This window comes from Bombus vancouverensis, chromosome 8 (assembly GCF_051014615.1).
Source record: "Bombus vancouverensis nearcticus chromosome 8, iyBomVanc1_principal, whole genome shotgun sequence".
Classification (NCBI taxonomy): domain Eukaryota; kingdom Metazoa; phylum Arthropoda; class Insecta; order Hymenoptera; family Apidae; genus Bombus; species Bombus vancouverensis.
In genome coordinates, this window is record NC_134918.1 from 5,614,677 (window position 1) to 5,638,788 (window position 24,112).

Here is a 24,112-nt window from a genome sequence, read left to right on the forward strand (position 1 = left end):
TAAAGAGTAAAGTCATATTCGCCAAAGTAGCAAGTCTCTTGGTGGAAAAAGAGAAACAAAGAATACATCTATTGAATTATCATCGAATTCCTTTAAAGAAACCAGCTATAAAATTGCGACTCTGTAAAATGTAACAAATTCTATGTATCGAAAGAAATCAAATTGGTCGAAACAAAAGGGATCGTGGAGTGACGTGACGTGACGTGCAAATAAGAACAAAAAAGAAAGAAGAAAATTGGACGCAAGCATGCTGTCATGCCTCGACACGGAGGGTGGAATACGAAACTATACAATATGCAAAGATGAAATATAAAGTATCGCAATCGAAAATCGTACCATCTGCTTGCAACAGGCTTCCAAAAAAAAGAAAAAAAGAAAAACAGCAAGTGCATAAAAAATACATCGATACAATTACAATTTGCTATAATATGCAACGAATTTTTTGCTGATCGAAATGCAGATTTCTATTACGCATAAACACAGTGCGTACGCGTTGAATAATTCTAAGGTCAAAATAAATTTCAGTAAAAAAGAAAGAAAAAAAATCAAAATACTGAAAGGAAAATATAAAACACAAAGTTATAAGTTATGCACACAGAAAACACGTGGTTACACAGGCACTTTGCATTAAAAATGTACAAGTGAAACATATGCGGATATGTGTTCGTTATTTACAAGTTCAGATGCGATCGTCGATGAGAAGATAAATTAGATAAATAATTAACATGTACATCGAATAACAAACAATAACGATTGAAAATCGTCCATAGACTTCTGTGTATGTGTGTGCGTGTGTTTATACATACATTGTAAATACTTAATCGATAGAAATAGCTTAAAGGTAGATAGAGAACGGTGTGTAAGTACTTAGTGTTCATTGTATAACTCATCCATTGGAAAAAAAGAAGATTCCATGACTGTTCGATAATGTTATACGGTATTTTGCAGGAACTAGAGCTTTCTGTGCTACTATTCGAGTGTTTCAGAGTTGGAAGAAGTAATCGTTATTGAATTCATCGTGATATTCTACGTCACGTAGATTCGTTGATCATTACGGTGAAAAATGTTACTGAACAAAGTGTGGCAGTCGCGAACAATTTGAACGATTACAGTTTATTTGAGTTTGAGTGCATTTAATAGTTTTCAGACATGATAACAGTCTATAATTTTTACTGACATTTAGGATATTATGTACCTTATTTGGATTTAGAAATTTAAAAGTTAATAATTTCTGAAGAAATTTTATTATTAATAAATGCTATATTATTAATAATAATGAATTAAGAAACTCGAATTCAATGAAAGACAAATAATTACGCGATAAAAGACTGATATAAATGTACCATGTCTGAAAAGATAAAACGAAAATGCAGCAAAAAATGTTAAAAATATTACGCGGCAAATAAGCGAAATGCGAACAAAATTAAAGACTGTAATTAACATTTTTTTCCGTGCATTATCGATAGTCAATAGTGGGACTGATCAATATTCCTTGATAATCTTGTTCGATTCTTTCGCTTCTTTTACATCTTAAATCTAAAGAAAACTTTAAAGCTATTATTTCACATCTCTTTATATCTTAATATCCTTTGAAGGAAGTAATATATTTAAAAAAATACATTTATCCCTTTTTATATCTTTACACTCTAAGAGCCATTTTATAAAGGAATCCTGATCTCTATACACGAAAGTTCTTTATGTACAAGTATTTACAAAAATTCTCATTCTTCTAAAAAAAAAATTAATTACTATTCCGCTCACTCTACCCTATTATTCATTACGTAAGCACAACCTTATTCGTTCCTCTGAATCCTATTTTAATCTTAACAAGGAAGTTACGCATACCTCTGCTGTAACAGCAGTTTATCATTTCATATCACATTCCAATAATTTCATATCAATGTTCGAAAATCACTCTATCTAAAGCCAACACTATCTAACATCATTTATAAAACTATTTTCATAATCTAATAGACTAACGACTAATTGTGATCGCTATAATTTATTCCATATCAATCCCATCGCTATGATATCGATAGTGTTAAGGAGAACAAGCCTCGAGGACGGAAAAGTATATCAATTCGTAAAAAGTATAGACATATATGATAATACGTCTAGAGAAAAAACTGTGGTAGGTAGAGTAGATTGTATTTTAGGTATAGCGATTGTGTTTGCTTTTGTACCATCTTCATGGTCGTTCCTGTAGGTAACACCCTCGTGGCTGTGAGCACGGCCAAGCCTGTGCAACCTTGCCATCTGCGCTGCAACTTTGTAAGCAGGCGGTTGACGGCACTGTGTACTACCAATTCCTGGACGCATCGTCGTCATCGACGTCATGGTAGTCATGGTCGTCATGGTCGTCATAATCGTCGTTCCAACTCCTGGAGGGGGAAGCGCCGCCGGTACTCCAAGACCCACGCCTACTCCTAATCCCGTAGTACCTGAAAACCCTCGACTCTCTTTCTCTCGATCTCTCACATCCCTGCATCTCCTTCTGCTGTTCAACAACCGCTCTCTCCCCTTATCCTTTTTACCGCCATGTAATCCATCGCCATTTGCAATTCTGAACGAACATGACTCGTACGAAGACTCGAAAAATATGATAAGTGGTAGGTACTTTTTATGGACATCGCAAATAGTTAAACTGCGGATTTTTATGCATTTATCGGAAACATGAGAATACAAAAATTCACAGAATGCGTGTAATGCGTTAAAATACATGAAATATACAAGGTGAAGTACTCGTTATAATATAGGATGAAAAAATTTCTGCAATTGTATAGGATTCAATAATTGACAGTAATTAAAGCCTGTGAAAAATTTCTTACTGTACATACAAATATAATTCTTATTTATTTTTAATAAAATATAATTTTTTAAAAATACTATGTCATTAAAATATTAGAAGAATAATGAAATGTAGAATATACAATTTTTTAAATACAACGATTCATTAAGATATTCAAAAAATGTAGATTCTTTCTCTCCTTATTGCGTCCTCGTCTTAAATTCGTCCCCCTTTTTATGTATGTATTGCATACATTGCAACAAATATAAAAACAAGACGAATTCATATTCTTTGATTAAAAAAAAAAAAACATAAAACAGACTCGTCGTGCTCGTTCAGAACGGAGCTCGAAAGAGACGAGCTATATACATATACGAGGAAACTGTACAACACGCTCGTTATTCACCGCTAGATCAGAACCCAAGAAAAGGAAAGCACAGAAAACCAGTTAATATATACCCTGAAAAGAAGCCTCGGTTCTCCGTTAATCCTGAGGAAACGCGACAACACAATAAAAACAGTCACACACTGTCGATGCAACGCATATCATTTTCTATACGCACGCACAACCTGCATACACATGTGTACAGCAGGCAACGATACTCACGTGATTATTAGCGTGCACACGCCAACCCTTCGAGCAAGCGATTAATACAGATTAAGCCGATGCATCGCTGTATACGTTATCACTGAATGCCTCGAGCCTAACGCGTTGCTTCCGGTTGGTACAGAACTCCCATTTACCAATGTCTACTCATCTTTTTTTCTATGTTCGAATGATTAGTCGAGTTTCATATTTTATTCATCATTCTACAGATATCCATTCACCAGAGATATATTAATTAATACTATCTTACTACGTCATGCATAACACTACGGATGATCCGGAAGCAACGCAATCATAGATAGAGTCGAACAAAGAGTACTATGAAAACAGAGAGAGAAGATTCAGCCCAGTTGCAAGGAGAGAAACTCAAGACAGGCAAGACGACAATCGCGGACTCACCTTGAGGATTTTGGGGTTGGTGATGGTGATGATCGTAATAATGTTGGTGGTGATGATGGTGGTGGTGGTGGTGATGATGATTGTGGTTGTGATTCTGATTGTGGTTGGCAGGAAGCGGAGGTAACACTGCTACCGCGTGAGGGAACGGAGGTGCACCACCTCTCAAAACAGACCCTGCACCACACACAGGTCACATACGAAATGTTTCTTTACAAAATGTACAATGACACACCGGTTTAACATCTGGTGGTACTTTTTCCCCCTCTCTTTTTCATTTTTGCTTTGTGTATCTTTTTCTCTTGATGTAAATAAATGAGACGAGCGATAAAAATCGCAAAGATCTTTTTTAATTAAGAAAAAGTAAACAATATTTATTCGAAAGAATGAATAAAATATAAGCTTGTTGACGTCCCTCTCATTGAACATGAAGGAAGATTCCTAGAGTGCCGCGAGTGGAAAGATCGCAAAAATTGGGTCGATGTGTCGTTATATAAATATCAACGTATGCGTGTATGCGTGAATAATGCCCCTGCGTAAAGAAGCGAGTCTCTGTGAAAAAGCTTCAAGCGATAAATGTACTGAAAGCAATTGGAACTCCCGGGATAAAAGCGGCTATAAAGCACGTTTACCTACGTTATCGGCGCAACGCTCGGCTAAACGATAAATAAATAAAGTACCGGATAGGTACGGTAAAAAGAGTGTATGTACGTAATATACACATAATGTAACGTATATATGCTGTAGCTTAAATTGCACGGAGATTTTTTTCTTAACTACCATAGACGAGAGAGAATGAAGATGAGTGGCCATGGGACATACGTTTTCTTTTCAACGTTAGAATCTAATCGTGACCCGGACAGTGAAACGAATGATTCGGAGGAGTAAACGGACTACGACTGTGTGAAACGGCAAACTGTAATGAGAAAACATTTCGATTACTTTTAGTATCAAACGAGAACAAAAAAAAGAGAGGAAAAAAATAAAAAATGAGAAATAGATGTGATAATTACACGAAGGATACTCGTATAGTCATCAAGAGACGTACAACAGGTATCACACGTTTTCAAAAAACGAATCATTCTCTGTTTACTAACTACCAAAAATATCTAACGATACGTCACACACTACTAGAAAAAAAGAACAAATATCTTTTCTGTAGGATCACTTTTGCGATTACAACAGAAAAATATGAAAAACAGAGACTCATAGACTCAACACCCAACCGTATCACGAAACGAACTTTCACGCAGTTACTGTATCAATCAACGACATACACGATATACACGGGCCGTCCATAACACGACGACGTTTTAAATAAAAAATAAAAACTAAAATAACTAAAAAAAGAAAAAGAAAAATGGGAAAGGCAACTTCATCTCGTTGGACCACTCCAGATTCTTTCTTTGGTTCTACCTTCTAAACTACGGTCTACGGAACGGGCAAAAAAAGGGAACAAGAGAGGTAATGAGCACGAGCTTGTGGAGTTATTTGATCTCTTTTGGTTCAAGTTTACGTACCTTGCATGGCGGAGTGCCGTCTTTGAGGTGGCGGTGGACTACCACCAGCTTCTACGCTGCTTCCGCTGTGGCTGTCCAGCTGTGTACTGTGACCACTGTCACTGCTCGTCACCGAACCTACGCACACGTCCCCAAGACACTTCTATCACTACACATTCTATAGCCCATTTCTCGCCCCGATGCGCCCGCTAACTGCTAATTATCTAACAAATATTAATCGCGTTTCATTGAACGCGTGTAATTCGTATATCACTCGTTCGCTCTTTCTTTCTCTTTCTCTCTTGCTTTCTCACTTGAAAAAATCAGAGCCAACAAACGTCAGTTTGACGCCTACAAAAATGTCGACTTGACCGCGATTAAAAATTGCGCTGGCACAGCATTTGTTTTTCGATGCACGCCTACCAGAGATCGTCCTTCTGTAAGCGACTACTAGCTACTTCTAACAAAATTAAGATTCATATTATTATCTTTACCGAAAGAAAAAAAATGAAAATTGGAAAAATATTAGATCCTGGAAAATGATATTTATCAGAAGGAGATTATTTCCAGGAACAATATTTATATTTCCTACAATACAATTGTCAGTCAGTTTTTAAACTGAAGAAAGTATTAAGAGTAAAATATTTGAAACTACTGTCTATTTAAGTTTGTTCATAAAAAGTAATTTAAAAAGACATAGACTATAGCATTGAGATTAAATCGTTGAAGGATGTGATTCACGCGTCCGTATGTCCCATGGTGAGTGATCTAAATTGAAGCTAGATGTGCTTCGTCCTGGGATCAGGACCGTGGTGTGTATAACACGGGACGATAATATTGATCGAAAAGAAGCGCGAGCTACGGTAATCGGCGTACAAGATGCGTGTAAAATGGATAAGCTAAATATAAACATGGAACATTTATGAATTGCGTAAACGGCTGTGCAGCGTGCATATAAAATGAGATAGTTTCTTAGAATTTGCGAGACCTGACCAGTGTGTACGGTCACGAGCAATGAAAAGGTGCATTGAATGGTACCTCGCGAGATGTGTCTGCTGTATTTGTGTGTCGCAATGAAACAATGTTCAAAATAAAAAGAAAAAGAAGCACCGTATGATTCATCGTCTAAAGCTAGCAATATGTATAGAGACACAGAAAAAACTTTACACTGTTGAAGTTGTTTTGTATGTGTGTATACAATGTATGTTAAACGATGATCGACAGCATCTCGCTTCGAACCATTTTATGTGTCGAAATTAATCAACTTACCACTGGTCAACGTTTTTCTTAACGGTTGAAGATTGCTCAAGCTGGTTACGCTACTACTTTCAGCACTGAGATCGACAGGTGGTGGTAAACTGGAAGGAGTATCGCTATGGGATCTCTCATGCATAGGAACTCGGCTACCAGATCCTACTCTCCTAGGTGCACCGGGACTAGGCTCCAATCCGCTGGAATGCAATGCCAATCCAGGCACTGGAAGTGCTGGTGGGCAATGTTTCGGTTGATACGGACGAGTTTTGTGCGGATCAGAAAGTGCTAACATTTTCCGTACTGCTTGTGGCGATGCAGCTCCAAACTTTGTACCTGAAAATACACAATAGTTAATATTTTATAATAATTAATATTACATAATAATTAATTCAAACGAAAGATAAAAATATCCTACCTTGTATACTCTTTCTACCTTCACTGGTGCTGCTAGCACTACTTGTAGTCGACAAAGTAGGCGAAGGATGCCTTCTTCCTCTGCTTGCACTGAGAGGTACCGCTGCGGCTACTGCGGCAGTTCCTGCATGAGGTTCGCATTCCACAGACAAAGCATGTAATCGTTCCTCGTCAGTTATTACTTTCATGTTGGCAAGGTACGCTTTCACTCTTCGAACCATTTGAGCCTCTTCGAACATTTTCTTCGGATTTGGTGCAGCGGTAGACTTTTTCCGCCTTTTTACTGTTGCCGTTTGTCCTCCTGGACATTGCAACACTGTTAGTAAAAACGAATCATCACATTGCTGGTTCTGTTTCTACATACTAAAGTTAGATTACCTTGATTTCCAGTAGTCATTTGATTTAACGCAACCATGGCAGAACTAGGTGGCTGGCCACCTCTTTCTAACATTATTGATAGATCGTAGGGTGAAGAACACATGTTCGTTAACGTTCTCACTTCTTTCGCTATCATCCTCAGTTTTTCGAAATTTACCAAACCTTCCACTCTGGAATCGTTACCAAGGTGTATGAACGTTAAATCCTTCTTTACTACTGGATAAAATGGAATCTGAAAAGAAATAGAAACATTTCATGTTATACCACTGCATAATAAAAAGAACAAAGTATGTAACTAATAGTTAGAAGTAACATGAGAACTTACTATAGGAGGTTGCGTTTGTTCAGATGCTACTAATTGTCGGTATTTGCTCATGTTACGGCTCGGGTCCATTAATTCTTGTAAGTCACTAAATAGCCTTTGATATTTACTTGGCAGTTTCTCCCAAGAAGCTCTTAATCTTGAGACAGCCCCATGACCCAAGCCAGACACAATCGCAAACATGGAATTGAAATTTTTGCATTCTTTACATTGTCCTGTTTAGCAAACAAAAAGATATTAGGATACTCGTGTAACAAAAAATTACAATGGATGAGGATAAAAACTCACGGGCTATTTTTATAAATTGTTTTATTATTTTACTACGTCGAACAAGATTGTGTTCAGAACAAACTTCTGTCACAACCCAAAACATTTCTCTGTTGACTAGTTCTGCAAACTGCCTGAGCATTGGCACTCCATATCTACTCTTCAATTCGAATAAATCATCCACGTATTCCGTAGATTCTATTTGTCTAATAATAGCACACAAGTCAATATTTCCATTTCGCAAAAAATAACTTGCAAAGAAACTAAAAGTATTATCAATTTACCTGAATATACTGAAATCTTGTAAAGTCAATTGAATTGCAACTTCAACAGCATTTAATTGTAAGAAGTGAACCTGAGATTCGCGTATAAGTTCTGGCGCTTGTTCATCTGCTACGAACGTCTCCGAGATACCGTTAGTTTTTAAATAATACCTTGAACTTAAGCCAATTCTTTCTGCAAGATTTTGCAACTGATCAGGTAACCTGCGTTGTTTAATCATTCCTCCTTCTCCAACGCTAACTTCAGCCAAGGAGAAATTCGAACTGCCTTCGGCAGCGGTTATACCAAATTCTTGGAGAGCTAGCATTACCACCTAAAATAATATATTAGCATGCAAATAGAAACTTTTAATCATGCATATTGTTTCCGAAGATTTAAATATCTACCTCGTGCGCCGTTGTTTCCTTGTGAATAAGAAGATATTTACAAGTTTGATCGGCTTTGTAAACCTTCAAAACGTGTTCTGGATAATCAGGCGCCCTTAAGTCGTCATAACAATATAACGACGTAAGGTCAGGATTACTTTTCGAATGATAAAGGTTAGTAGTCTGTGAAAGTCCTGTTCCCGGTGGTGTATGAGGGGGTGCGAGAGGATCGTCTACATGTACACCATCACTGTAAAATGAATCACTCCTATGTAAAATATATTTTCTTGAATTAGAAAAAGGGAAAAAAATGAAAAAAAGGAAAATGACAGATATATTTTTAACTTACTTAATAGTATTCTTTGGCAGTATATTCATTTTTATAAGAGCTTTTTGAAATCTCTTTTTCGGTCCAAGCGTCATGAATCCTTTATGCTCTTTTTTAGCATCTTTACAGGGAGAAACATTAGAATCAGGTATTAACAGTGGAACACCGCCTACTAAAGGATTCAGTGGATTTCCTGGAGTTATCGGATCTACATGCGTGGACAACCTTGCACGTGGATCTGTTTGTATTCTTGAAATTTCAGGTTTGTTTGCTCTTCCCCGCGGCCTCGGCGAGTCATCTGGCATCTGAAGCATTTCTTTAAACGCTACAACAGTAATTCATTGCTCGCATAAAGGAAATATAATCCACAAATTATTGTTTCTACAAAATGTAACATACCAAGTAAGTTTGATTTAACAGTTATACTAAGATGAGTAGATCCCCTTAAGATTTCAAGAGCCCTGGCGTGACTCACGTGCTCAAAACTCTGTCCATTTACTTCTAAAATCTGATCACCACGTTTCAAGCCAACATCTTCAGCCTTTGACTTTTTATCCACTTTTGAAATAAAAATGCCGAAACCTCTTTCATATCCGCCCAAAATACTAAAATGCAAAACCTCGTCCCTTGTAGGCCTTGCTAATGTTACATTCCGCGTTCTTGCTTTTGCTGCACACGCAATGTTTAATAATCTGAAATTCATTGAAGAATTTTTAAATACTCTAAGTGCTTAATAATTATTATAACGAATATAAATTTAACAAAATTGATGTATACCTTTGTTGTCCTAGCATTTTTTCTCTTTCCAAACCGGCTTCAAATGCTTCCAAAAATTCCATCATGGCGGGATCAGTTTCAAAATCAGTAAAATGATTATTTACCCAAAGAAGTACCACACGGGCAACTCTATCTCTGACTTGTGCTTGATCAAACCATTCTAACAATTGACTCGCAACTAATAAAGGACTATCGATAAATGTTCGATGCGTTAATAAGAAATCTTCTATATAAGTGGGATCGGTAATACTGTTTTCTTCGATAAGTTGTAACATTAAACGTTCAGGAGTTCCGCGGATAACTACATGACCTCTGCGTGCTCCGCCATCTAAAGCACCCCTTAATTCTGTTACTAGAATTACTCTCCCATTCTCTTCATGCCGCCTCGTATTTTCTTCTCCTTGATGTTGAATTCTAAAATAATCTGCCTGAGTAACACATACAAATTGGCAATCATCACATCTGAAAAAGAAATAGACATGTTAATGGAATTTTCATTTGATAACTACTGGCGACTGAAAATTTCTAACATAGAACTCACTTTGTCCTCATTACACCTCTATGCAAAAGTCTTTCCATAGTGGGCAAAATTCCAAAACTGTCACCAAGGTGCAGCTGTTCGATTTCTCCATTGCTATGCTCAATTTCCACAGCACCATTTATGAGCACACTCCAACTATCTAATTCTTCTCCATCATTCAAAACTATCATACCAGCACGTTCAACCACTGCAAACACCATCACAGCGCACAGCGCTCTTCTTACTGCCAAGGTCATATTCGTGAAAGCCTTTAGTTGTTGTGTGAATTCTAAGAGCGTTTCTATATCATCTTCTGTCCTTTCCATAGGATCTTTTTCTAAACATTCTCTGACTGGATCACGAACAGTCAAGCTCTGTAAACGCAAGTAAAAATAATTCTTGTTAGTCTACTCTTTAATTTTATAATTTAAGCAACCATTTAAGAAAAAGTATACTTACATCCATGCTTTCTGCAAGATCTTCCTCTTCATCGCTGTCTACTATAGATTCAACAAGACCTGAAAGATCAACATCGTCTGCATCTGCATCTAATGAACCTTGTACAGATGTCATGGTGTCTGAACCACTGTATGCTGAGCTTGTGTCACTCGAATGGCTGCTTCTATTGGACTTTTGATACAGCTCTGGCCTGCCTGTCAGGCCTTGAGAAAACTGTACAAAAAAGCAAAATTATCGAATTAATTATACACTTGTTCACTTTACCATTACTATACTTTATTCTTACATTTTATTGCACAGTTTTTATTAGGAATTGTTCTAAAGATCACTTAATATTAAATGTTTATGCTTGATAAACTTATATACTAAATATTTATAGCTGCATCGATTTACTGTTAAACATGACGTACACCGTAATACTTTCGCATTAATTAAAGACGATCAACATATTCGCTTTGTTATTGCTACACTCTCAAATATGCAAACTAAAGTGTTTACATTAACGTAGCGTCCCGGACGATGTTAATACAAAGCAACGCATTCTTCGTCGCGATGTACCGATGTAATCACGATTGTAAACAATAGCACGGTGCAAGTTCAAGAGAAGATATTAGCATCGTTCGAATTCCCTTACAAGAAAAAAAGAACCTACGAATAAAATAACCTGCAATCTATCATCCATGGATCGACATCGATCTGTCAATTGGCAGGAAGAGGCTGCAAAGAACGGGATCAAGAAGCATGTAGAACAAAAACATGGGTACTACGAGCGGTACTCGTTTACGGAATAGTACTAGGAATGGGCGTGATGGGGACAGGGACAGGCTCTGCTCTTAAGTTAGGTTAGGTTACCAGACATGACATCACGCACGCAACATCGAGCAACCAGAGAAAACACGCACGGTGAAGAAAGAGACAGAAATAACAAGTACGTATGTCTAAACAAAAACATCGTGACATCTGTCATCCGGCGATAATCAACAACGATCATCCATGATCGACCATGGTGTGCACTCGTTTCAAGGAAATCCGAAGAATGAGAAAAGTAAACGTGTAAACCAAAGGCCATTTTGAGCCCGCGGGAGATCGTCAGACTCACTTGGTACATGCCGAAGGCGTCCATCCTTATCGTCTTAACTAATGGCACTTGCTCGGCACTATGCTCTTCCGTGTTTTAGATCACGAGAAACAACGCGAAGAAGAACGAGCAGTGCCCGGCCACATTCTCTTTTTGCTCGTTGTCCACGATGCGATCGAACTCACGAAACTCACACCTCTCATTCGCGATGGCATATGCGACCGTATATACACACAGATCGACGTGACCTTCTTTGTGTGCATTTACGAAGCTCGTGGCGCGTCTGGTGTGCCCCGTGTCGTGGGTCGTCAGCTTAGCGAAGTAGCGGACATGGGACTGCCTTTCGTCCCTCCCCCACCCTTCCTCCTGCCGCCGGCATTCCCTTCGAAAGTGTAGGGTCACGTGACCCGACCGAGCAGCGAGCCTCAGGTCCGTCACAATAGGGGGGCGCACGTTGGGGGGCCCACCTGTAGCTTCTGACCGTGACACTAACAAAACACTCCTATCAATGAAACGTCGTAATGTCCGACTAAATTTTTCAATTCATTCTAGCTGCACCTCGTTATTAGTCAACTATTGACACTATAAACGTATATATTGTTCCATACTTCGTTTTATACTCTTTAAGGTTTTTTTGTTTATTTTATTATATTAGTAATCAGAATACAATTCTATAACCTAATTTGTTGGCTTGAATAACATCACTTACGGCGTGATGAAGACTTGAGATTGTTTTCAAACATTGAATTAGTCCATGAATCAGTTAAAACTTTATCTGTAATCAGATGGAACTTTACACATAAAATAATTCTTTGTATGTGAATAAATGCACATCTACAGCGACATCCAGTCATCGATCACATTGTACCAAATAATCATTCACCATAAACAAATCAGCCATCGCGAAGCACCTTGCATAAAATTGTTCGAAAAAATTTCTTCCAAACATCGAATTTTGGTTATATTTTAGGTATATGTTGATTTGGAAAATTTCGTCTGTGATCAGATGAACCTCACACTGAGACGAGACGAGAGACTCAAAAGCCGAGTGAAACGAGCTTAAGGAGTCGACGGTCGGTCAATCGTCAGTCGGTAAGCAATTGAGAGAGAAGGAGGATGCTGGGAGAAAAGAGTACCGGTCTGTTCAAAGCATCCAACACAGCGGATAGTAACTGCTTAAAGGCCACTGGCCGACCCGACGGATGATTTATACGACCCGTTATGTCGTGCCCATGTCTCACTTTTCCTTTTGTCCTGCTCCACAGACTTTCCAAATTGCTTCTCCCATTCAGTTTCTTCCTACTCAAGCAGACACTGGCATACCAGTGCACGCCACCGATGTGCATTGTGCATTCCACAGACTCTTTAGGGGAAAGACACTTTAATGTAGATCATCTTACACGCACGCGTTGCGCCTTAACGAACTTTCGATCCGAAGCGCCGCGTGCCGGTAAAATTCTAGCGAGGGAAAGCGGAACTTCCTTCGGTCTTGTTTAAGCGAAATTTAAATAGTTGTACTTCGAATAAAATTTCGAATATTATTTCAATTAAAATCGTAGGAAAAGTGGAACTTCGTTCGATCTTCTCTATATCAAAATTTAAATACTTCTCTCTCGAATAAAATTTCGAACGCTGTTGCAATTAAAATTCCACTTTCGTGACTACTTTTCAAATCAACATATACATAAAATACAATATTTTATTTAAAATTGAAGATCTACATTTGAATGAAGTTATGGTAGAAATTTGTATTCCAAAATAATGTAAATTACTTTCTGTAGAATGAAATGGAAATATGTTGACTCTGTGGTGAGGTTGTGAAGTAATAAAAAATAAAAATCGGAATCTATAAGCTAGAATTATAAGGCTCACCCTACTTGGAGCTTATTAAGACAGTTAAGCATCATGTGTTCCTTGAGAGTGAAATTATGACAATGTTTATACCGTCTGGGTTACTTAAGAACCCCACAGTAGTAGTTAAGGGATAATCTTAGTTATATTAACTTTGTCGTATAAAGTATCAAAAGTACTCTGTACATATACTGTCAAATACATGATTCAAAATACTATAAAATACATCTACTATTAATCCTTTTTATATTTCGAAAATGTAAAATTAAAATAAATTGTTTAACAGTATTTCGGAAATTATACGTAATTACTAACTAAATTTTAACAATTTCCAAAGGAATAACAGAATATGTAAAAAATATAAAAAGGAAAAGAAATATTCCAAATGCGTCAAAATTAAAAAAATCCTGCATGATAGCAGTTTTAAAACCGATAACAGGCATATAAAAAACGAATATTCATCGTGCGATAAAAAAAAAATAAATTTTCTCCAACTACAACACGTCCATAAATCGCATCTTGTGTTACGTTCCACTTTTCAGCACGGGAAAACATTTCTCGCTTTACGATGATCGCTGTTTACTTCTCGGAACCTGGTGAATTTTCCGTATATACGTTTCTATGGAGATAAGAAAATTCACGAACTGATAAAACTTCTCTTCAAGAGGGAGGAGGCGGGCATTTGAAATGCATGAGAAAGCGTAGAATAGTACAATGAAGAAGGAAAAAAGATTATTTTAAAAGTTTTACCACTAGCCGCCTTTAACGATCTCCACTTTTTTTATTTTTCCATCATCTTCCTCTCTTATGTTTTCGATTATCGAGAACGCGTGGGCGCATCGACACGTCACGGACCGACGACATCAAACTTTCTTTCAACCATCTGCACGCCGATGACGTAAGACAAATGATCATGAACCGTTGCAAGGAAAATGATCAGCAAAAGTGCATCAGGTACCGATTTACCGATAGATACCAGCCATGAGTCTCTGTCAAGCTGCATCAGATACGAATATACCACGCTATCGATTGCGCTAAAGTGAAACAAGGCGTAACTAAGCCTACCTTTGCAATTGAACGTCACGCAGAAAAAACATGATAGGTACATTTTTGTTGATTTTTTTTATTTTAACTTGTATTTATTGTTAGATCCATTTTACACGACGAACGAATTACTCAGTTTGTCAAATATTAAAAGACCAATTTACTTTTGTCCTTTCTACCTAAATCTTTAGTATCTTGTGAAAAATTCCTCTTGTTTTTAATAAATATATACTTCTTTCGTGATGAGTTTGACAGGACAACGTGATCTTGAAAGTTCCACTATGTAATAAATTTTTCCTACTATCCATTTAAAAGACATTCATCCGCTGGTGCAGTCGAAATTAGTCATGGACTGTCATTTCGAAATAACTGATGGATCTATCCAACGCCGAGTCTGGCCTATTTTGAACCAATATATTTATGATAACATCGTTCGATCGTGAATGCCTTTTTAAAATTTGCCTGAACGTACTCTTGCAATTTCTATCTGAGAAGAGGGCAAAAAGAATTCGAAAACGGATGTTTACCGTATCATCGAAGACCAAGTTGACCTGTCGATGGTCGGTTATGGGATGAGGGTGCGGTGGTCGATGCATCCTTCCTCCATGCACTTCTGGATAGTCGATCTGCCAACAAAAAAAAGGATAAAAATAATTAGAAAAATAATTGCAACTGAGGATGATTTTTATCAATTTTAATGCCATTTTATAAATAAACGTGAGTATTTTAATATAAAATAGAGCTAAAGGTATAACTGTCAAAATAATGCATATTTTAATATATTCAATATTTTACTAGTTGTTCGGAATTTTAGTTGGTCGTTCGTTTATGGCACAGACAGGCCCATTTCCCTCATTAGGAAATTCCGAATTCCGGTCCTCCCAGGGCAGTAAACGTAATGACTCGAGGCCAGGAAAAACCTAGGTAAGGACCAGTCGGAAGGGTACTGGGAAACGGAGTTCAGCTTCAACCATCGAAGACTACAGACACAGGACGACGAAGTCCCAACTTAGTTCGGTTAAGTGCTACAACTAATACAAATAAAGTGCCGTCAAAATCTAACACTCGAGTTATTCCATCTCCTCCACCTTGAACGTTAAGTCATTCGAGGTACGCGATATCGAACGATCAGTTTGACCTGATCGGTTGCTCTTTAGTCGATAATACGCAACACTAGTATTTCAAATGATGTCTTTAAAATCATGAAGAACGTCTGCAATTAGTTTCCTCATTCTTTCTTTTAATTTCCATGATAACATATTTGCATTTTTACAACGCAACCTGCATACCATTTTCTAGTTCGTGTTAACCTTTCACCTTTCGCAAACCTGCAGAGGGCACACTTTCCGAAGCTTAAAAATATAGGAATTGTTTGACGTGAGAGCTATCTCCTTTAGGGATACATATCAGGATGAGTCTCGTAGATTTATTCAACAAGTTTGCCGGCGTTTGAGAGGAATAGTAAAATATATGCGTCCTATTTTTATAGAAGATTTGTAATTGTCTAATTGTAGCAACGCTTTTGAATGAATATATTTTAGAGGTATTTCTTCCTTATATTATTTCCTATACAACCAATTGTATTATATATATTTTATATACGTATTATAACAATATAATCAATAATAGTGCAAGTAACGGTTTAATTTATTTATCTTAAGAGTATCTCAACACGAATAAAAAACTAATAGATTTCTCCCTTTTTTAATTATATAAAAGCTAAGCCCAATCTTTTTAACCACTAAATAACATGGAACTTGAAAAATCAATAAAATCGTACTTATCACATTTTTCCCTGTAATTCTTATACGTACACACATATATCTTAAAAAATGCAGAAATATTTTAACGAAATGTTTTACCCTCGTATCTCACGCTATGTATTTAACAATGCATAAGTTTACACCGAAAACAAGGGATTTAATTTCCATTAAAAAGTTTCTTCGTCTAATCCCTCCCTCTACAGTCAACATTCATCAAACTACCATTTTCGCTCTAAATTCGATCGGTAGAACGCAAGCTCGAGAGCAACGTCAACGTAGGAACGTGTTTCGAATTTCTGGAATGACAAACAGCTCCTCCGCGAAAGCAGCCGTGTCGTCCCCAGGAATGGCGTTGATAATCTAATCCGGTTCCACCTGCGACTTCTGCAGCTGCGTCAACTTCTCTCGCCCCCTCGAGTTACATGGAGGCTCGTGCCCCTCTTTTTCGATCAACAGCGTTCGTTGTTCAACCACTATACGCACGATGAAATAAAAAAAGGAGAAAAAACAGAAGAGAAAAGGAAAATGAGAAGAGGAGAGGAGAAAAAAGGGGAAAAAAAGAACACCGAGAGACAACGAGATGAGCGTGTGGCTCGGGGCCGGAACCCGTAGGCCGGACTTCCGGTAGATACGCCGATTATACTCGCCATTCACAGAACCGCTCCCTCGCGACTCGATTGTTAGAGGCAAACAGCATTTAGCCAATTTCGGGATGAAAGTTGAATTTCCACCGGTCGACGATACGTTGATTCGATTGGGAATAGCCGATGCGAAACGCGACATGCATGTCGCGAAAAATATTGTTCGACATGCCGGAAATTAACGAAACGCCTTCCTACAAAGCGTTGCTGGAAAATGCATATCACCGAGATCCATGTGTGTTTACACTGTTATATGTATACGCGTAAAACCAACATGCGTCGCGTAACGTTGGCGCGTAGGTTCCAGTGATTTATAACTTTTAATTGATTTCTACTGACATGTAATAATCGTAGAAATTATTTACGGAAATTTTGGACTGAATGCTTTTGCGTATACACAATGCTGTGTAGAAATTTTAGACTAGCTACGATAATAATTTTATAATGGGAATTAATCACTTTTCAACTAATTATGTATTACCTGCCTTTATGAATATTGTAGTACTCTATTCTACTTACGTACAATTCGTCTGTATAAATGTTGTACTTTAACTTACTTGTATGCTGTTTGCTTATACAAATATTCTAGATATTTATAATGAATCTTGTATACGGATTCAAATGCATAGTAATAGCTTTGATGTTGGACTGGTTGACAATGTGCTGAATTTTAAAATTGCTCTTCTACGAAAAATAAGAAATATGAAATTGCTATTTACCTATGATCTTTAAACAACATCAAGTTTTATATTCATTCATAAAAATGGAACATTCTTATTTCCTATGTAAACATTTTCTCAGAAAAGTTTTTCTACAAGATTTTATTCCATTTTATTGCTTTCTTGTTTTGGATACGAGTGTAAAAAAAGAAAATAGAACGGCAAGATTAGCTTAAAAGCTTAGTAACTGAATGGTTTAATGAGAATCATATATATACCTAACATACTCGAATAGATACAGTTTAAGATACAGTTCTGTAGGATTCACACATATAGAAAATATTATCTTTAAGTTACTATTATAGATATTTGAACTTACATAAAGAATGCAATATAATAGTAATATCAATTATTGAACATACTAATTAAGTTAGATTTGTCAGTATTCCAAAGAGTTGTTATGTTAGAACAAGTCGCTTAAAGATATGTTTGAACTAACACGTAAAATTACCATCAACTCGTCCAATTTGTAGGTAAAACTCGTTTTGCGAGAAATCTAAGCTTCTTTCAACTTAGAAATCTCAGCAACATAATGGGGCAAGTACATTAATTATCGATTACTGGAGCTAACCAGTCCCTTATAACCGCTCTTGTCCGTGTCTACTTATTTCATTTGCCTTTTAAAACCACGATTCACCGCTATATCGAAGATGCTACAGGTGAAAGTATGCTATACAGATTATTTCAGCTATAGACCGCAAAAAATTAAAAAGAACAGTCATTTCTTTTTTCTTGCTAAGCAACCATCCAATTCTCCGTTATACCTACAATTATCATCAGCACCGTAATTTCTCTCCACAGAACTGTATAGCAAATATCACGTACGCGTTGAAGAATATTTATAAAGTATTGTTTGCTCGTCGTAATCTCCATATATTTATTTTCAATGTTGACGTTCCTATCTTTTACATCTTTTAATTTTATGAAAATATTCTCTTAGATACATTTTGCGGCATATGTTGTCTACTAATCTTAATTAAATTTTTTGCTCCTTTGAAAAGATTATTTCTTTGCTAGTTATAAATATTCAGCATCTGTTCTCACTCTAATCACTAAACTAATGCACGTAGAAGTAAACAAATATTACTTAAAATTCAGGAATGATACCTAATATTGAAACTAATAGAAAGACGAAAATTATCAATATGTGTATGTATGCAAATATAATCTACCATAGAAACATCATAAAATAGGATAACAAATATTCATAAAAAATAAATTTCCTGCCAATCTATTTTTTTACTCTTTCATAATTTCAAATAAAATATTATTTGTCAAAGTAGATCTTTCGTAGATTCTCTTTTCTACTGTCTCGTAACTTTCGATGAAAAACACTAGATATCTAACTAGCTATCAAACGAAATATCATTTTACGACCAACTGTAGATATATAAAAATTACGTTCGATAACTGAGAAATTTATTAATTTACATATTCATGGACATTCATTAGCCAATGCAAGTATTGCACTTTTTGCCACTTCTCGTCGTGGAATTTTTTGCTTGTCACGGTATATCTTGTCTTTATCATTAAATTTATAGCATAGCAGTCCGAAACACGTCGCAAACCCGATTTCTCAATGAGCACCGCTCGATCGCATAAACAAACGCGCAAAAGGGAAACGAAGTGGATCACGCGCTACGCTCTGTTTGCCCGACGCGAATTATAATGGCGAATCGTGTACCGTTCGCGGACTTTGCGAACGGACAGTCGTGAAACGCGTGACGCAACATTCGATGCAGAAAATGTCCACGAGCGTTCTCTCGTTACGTAATCCACGAATTATAAACAATCGGATAGCGACTCGCTAACGCAGCGTGTTTGTCATTCTTTAACGCTTAAGTCGCGTTACATTGGACATCTTTTGATCAGCCGATCGAACCGATTGACTTCAATATTTTCAATACATTGTTGACGCGAATCGACATTTTCTAAGACGTTACACGGACGAAAGACGTGACTCGATTTTAATCTTATAAACGTAGACATGTTTTCCAAAAATGTGCGGGAACTGAAGTAACATTTATTTCACAGTATACCGTCAACAATATGTTAAGTCGTTCAGAATTGCCCGTGTAATTAAATTTCCATCGAGTGGAAATGACTTTTAGTTTTTTAGTTTCAAGTAACTGAAACTTTGTCCATTTTTAGTTGAAGATCCTGAGTCTTCTTCTACAAGAATTTACTACGTAATAATATTGGTAAATTGAAATATTTATAACACATTGATAACAATTACTTTTTAAATTAAAATATGCTAACTGTTGGGCCACTTTGGCACATTAATGATATGTTAAGATCTACAATGGAACAATTAATATTTGTGTAATATTTTTTGTACGTCACTTTCCAAAGTTCCTTTGTTATAATTGCTAATGCTCGAAGTTCAAGTAGTTTCTGCGTTTCTCCTCTAATCCATCAATGACGTGTTTTTCTATCAACTTTTTGAACTCAGATAGTAAAAATTGTTTATGGTTACTGATATCATCGGTTAACATTTCTTTCCGCTACGTTAATTATTTTTAATAATATAAATCACTGAAAAATAAGGTTCTGCTATAAATGTTTTAGTCGAATGACTTTACATCGATCGACTCGGTCGACTGATTAACAATTGCCTAATATAAGTCTGTTGCTTTGTTAGTCATGGACCTTCAACGTTTTCACTAGCGCTCAAGGTTTGGTAATTGTTGCCCGTGACACTGCGAAACACTTCGATATTTCTCGATCCCGGTCAATGTTTTTGGGTCTCGATGGTGAAATTATTTTTGTAGCAATCGTGTGCGCGTCAAATGTCCGATTATTCTTTTCCAATATTTTCTTTTTATGATCAAGCAGTTTTAATGCATTGTGTATGGAGGACAAACATGTACGTGTAATGTCTGTCTTTTTTCTAAAAAATATTACTTATTAAGGTTAACCAAACATTGTCATCCTACTTTACAACAGTATATTTGAAAGAAATATTTAAGGATCATTTATTGTTTATGAAAGTTTCATTATAATATATAAAAAGTAGAAAGTGAATGGAGAAATTAATTTTTAAATGAATACATACACGAAATTATTTTTATTCAAAATTCTAGAGAATAACTGGAATAAGAGATCAAACATATTGTTTTTGGATCCTCATTTTCAAGGCCAGATAGTGGTGAAAAATAAATGCTTCTGTCATGGTCGTGATTCAAATTTGAAATTAAAAATAACCGAATAATAATACATGCTAAATTGATATAAAAAATCCGTTAACCTGTTAAGTTTACGTAAAAAGAATAAAAAATTGTTTTCGATTTTCGCAGACAAGAATATTCTATTCTTTAGATTGCATTAACTAGACTGCATTAACAGTACTTCAAATTATCCCACCAATAATCGATACACTCGACTGTTATACATTGGTACCAGTGGCAATTTCATCTAATGGTCAAACATTTCCAAAATACACATAACCACATCCACTCGATCTTACTATCAAGTACATAATTTGAAAATTGCTCTTACTAATCGATGCATTACGAATTTAAATTGAAGTGTCCAAGCAGTGCTCCATTCGTTTAACTTGGTAACTATTGGTCTCGAAATTAGCCTCATTATCTGATTCTCTTAACGCCTACGAACTACGACCACAATATTTAATCTGAACCTTATATCAGTAATTATTTTCAACAACTTTTCTCATTACTATTATCATTTCGTATTATGATTATCTATCTGATTATGATTATCTAGTTTTCAACCATAATTTAACTGTTAAAAATGGCACAATCTGAAAGAATTTATACTTTACATGTCACGTCATGTCGATTGTACGATAAATCAAGTAATTTATCGGACATAGTTGGAGGAATTGTGTATACCAAGATTAACAGTTCCAGTTTAAACCCTTATATTTACACTCTACATCTGTTCTTATCACGTGTCGTCGTATTGCTCCATAAATTTCCAACATGTAGATATTGATATATCGAACGTATTTGATAATCAAAAAGCAGTAAAATCGACAAAGTTGAGTGTTCCAGGAACAATTTGCGTTTTAGTTTCCTGAAATCAAATATTAAATACAATTCTATCTTAGCATCGATGTATATGTAAACATGTGACGATGTGGTGTTACATTCAAAATTTGCTATTCCATCGAATTTGACTACGAAGGGTTGAACATTTTATTAAAAAAAGAAAAGAAAGAAAATAGAATTAACCACGCTCGTGAAGGAACTTTTACATCCATGTTATATTTTCCTTGCACCTAGAACTATAAAATTTCTAAGTTTTTCTACTAGAAAAGGCAAAATGACACATAAAGGTATCTTAGAATGTGCCTAAATAAACACAGAATATCTACGTCTATCAGCTAAGCTCCACTAAATTAGGTATATACTTATCAAATTCTCAATGCGACTTCTAAAAACGCGTCTCCAAAAATGAAGAGCAGCTAAATGACAACCATAATGAATTCCCATGAAATCGCAGATACACGCGAACGTCGTGCGAAGTGTTCATCCCCAGCGTAGCAATTACGCGCGGATCGTTCGATAACCAACGATCGGGCTACGTCTCCTCGCATTCCTGTCCCTTTATCTTTCGCTCGTCCTCGTTATATATTCACGCTCTGCGTGGGCCCTTCGGCTCCGCGTGGGCGAACGCATACACGCGCGCGTGCAGGCGCGAGCGAGCGATAAAGCCGAGCGTTTCTGCCGCGAATGGGATACACTAACAAACCTAACTATGCACTAGCAAAACCTAACCCGTTTCATTTAGTTTTCAATAAACGTTAACGAAGAACAGGGTTATCGGAAATCTGTTAATCACAGACTGTGAATATGTAATGCATAAAGATTCGTATTTTTATGAATATACAAGAGGCAAGGGAGTGATTCTATGCGAAATAAATCGAAAATATAGAAATATAGAAATTTTTCACGCGGTGCCTCGTTTTCGATAAGACTGAATTTAACAATTTGTTTATACGAACTTGGCTAGTTACCGGCGATAATTATAGTAATAGTAAAATACAAAACTAAGATAAGATGTAATAATGGTAAACGTAATATTATTATTATGATATGAAAATATTATACTTTGGATATATTTTCAAACTTCGAGTTCCAAATGTCGAGAGGTTTATATTTGAGCGTCCGTTATGACGTAGAGAGGGAAAGATTGAATAGAAGATCAGAATGATGCAAGCTGAATGGATAAGGTTTAAGTATTGGTAATTAGAAGTTTGTTTTGTTTACGAGAAAAGTTATAATCAATTAACGTAGTTTCACTTTAACTTCTATGAGGATATCTATAAGGTAATAATTTGCTATAAATAAGCTGTTTGATATTAATATAATAATATACTAATAAAATACAAAGAATTAAAATAGATTTATAATAGTTAGAAAAGTAAATCAGTGAAATATATGTAATTGACAATAAAGGTTAAATAGTTACACATTTGCAATCAATAGTGGCCATTTTCTATTAATATGTCGCAACGAAATATGTTAATTGAATATATACATTATACATATGTCCATACATTTTCTCTATTACGTATTTATACACGTATGTAACTTGTAAATCGATATTTGAGAACTAAGCTCCAATGAATAATGTAGTCTTTTCAATCTATAAATTAACGAATCTACCGTAATATTACGAACAATTTTTCACTATGAAAATCAGATCAATCGCTTAATTACGATAAACAAAAATATTTAGCTCAATTTACCACGAGACAAACGATGGGATGGAATTCCACGCATTCCATTATTTCACCGATTCACGTTAATAAGGCATACCAGCAATAAACACACGGCGAATTCAGCATCATACCACCAACAACCTTCTCGCTCTTGCCACAATTTCTAACCTCGAATTCTATTTACCAACATAAAAATACCAACGTTCTATGACTATGCTCATCGCCTGATTCGAGCACGAACGCGTGCTTGCTAAATATTCACGTAAATAATTCTACGAAATATTTGCGGCGTATGTAAATGCAGCGTACCACATTCGATTTTTATTTCGTTAGTTTAAACTAACGAGATCCTATGTTTTCTTTACGATATCGTTGCGCGATTGAGAAACGAAATGGCTCGTTAAGATATCGCGCTTGTTAAGATTAATCTATTTATTAACACGTTGCGTATCAAAGCCACATATTTCTTCAGGGTTTAGCCTTTTGGAGAAATTTTCAATGCAAAGTTCGTGTTGTACACTTGTTTGCTTAAAAATTAAACGATTCAGGAAATAGCGATATTTACAAATTGTTTTTCACTGAAAACATTATGGGTGAAATAGAATGTTAATAAAACAATTCGTACGCTACCAAATATCAAAACATATTTTAACTTTTACTATTTATTA

General features: G+C 36.1%; 1 protein-coding gene and 1 long non-coding RNA gene across 14 annotated transcripts in view; one reads left to right on the forward strand and one right to left on the reverse strand.

Annotated features, from left to right (window-relative positions):
• The window catches only part of LOC117164860 (rap guanine nucleotide exchange factor 2), a 249,658-nt gene that overhangs the window by 7,009 nt on the left and 218,537 nt on the right, over nt 1-24,112 (reverse strand). For 4 of the 13 annotated variants that reach the window (XM_033348263.2, XM_033348260.2, XM_033348266.2 and 1 more), the window contains 15 exons: nt 15,157-15,255; nt 10,657-10,869; nt 10,219-10,571; nt 9,678-10,139; nt 9,300-9,592; nt 8,922-9,225; nt 8,594-8,840; nt 8,210-8,520; nt 7,947-8,131; nt 7,662-7,873; nt 7,337-7,568; nt 6,960-7,274; nt 6,560-6,877; nt 5,312-5,428; nt 2,184-2,441 (listed from right to left, as the gene is read on the reverse strand). In XM_033348263.2, the coding sequence (XP_033204154.1) occupies nt 2,184-2,441; nt 5,312-5,428; nt 6,560-6,877; nt 6,960-7,274; nt 7,337-7,568; nt 7,662-7,873; nt 7,947-8,131; nt 8,210-8,520; nt 8,594-8,840; nt 8,922-9,225; nt 9,300-9,592; nt 9,678-10,139; nt 10,219-10,571; nt 10,657-10,869; nt 15,157-15,255 (3,919 nt within the window). Of the gene's footprint in view, nt 1-2,183; nt 2,442-5,311; nt 5,429-6,559; nt 6,878-6,959; nt 7,275-7,336; nt 7,569-7,661; nt 7,874-7,946; nt 8,132-8,209; nt 8,521-8,593; nt 8,841-8,921; nt 9,226-9,299; nt 9,593-9,677; nt 10,140-10,218; nt 10,572-10,656; nt 10,870-10,942; nt 10,965-11,755; nt 11,933-15,156; nt 15,256-24,112 lie in introns of those variants that run through there. The other 9 variants (XM_076621124.1, XM_033348264.2, XM_033348261.2 and 6 more) reach the window with 8 other exon arrangements.
• LOC143303102 (uncharacterized) lies at nt 11,127-16,252 on the forward strand. Its single transcript, XR_013059104.1, has 4 exons — nt 11,127-11,584; nt 12,705-14,539; nt 14,945-15,346; nt 15,428-16,252. It is a non-coding gene; the product is annotated as an uncharacterized LOC143303102 (long non-coding RNA).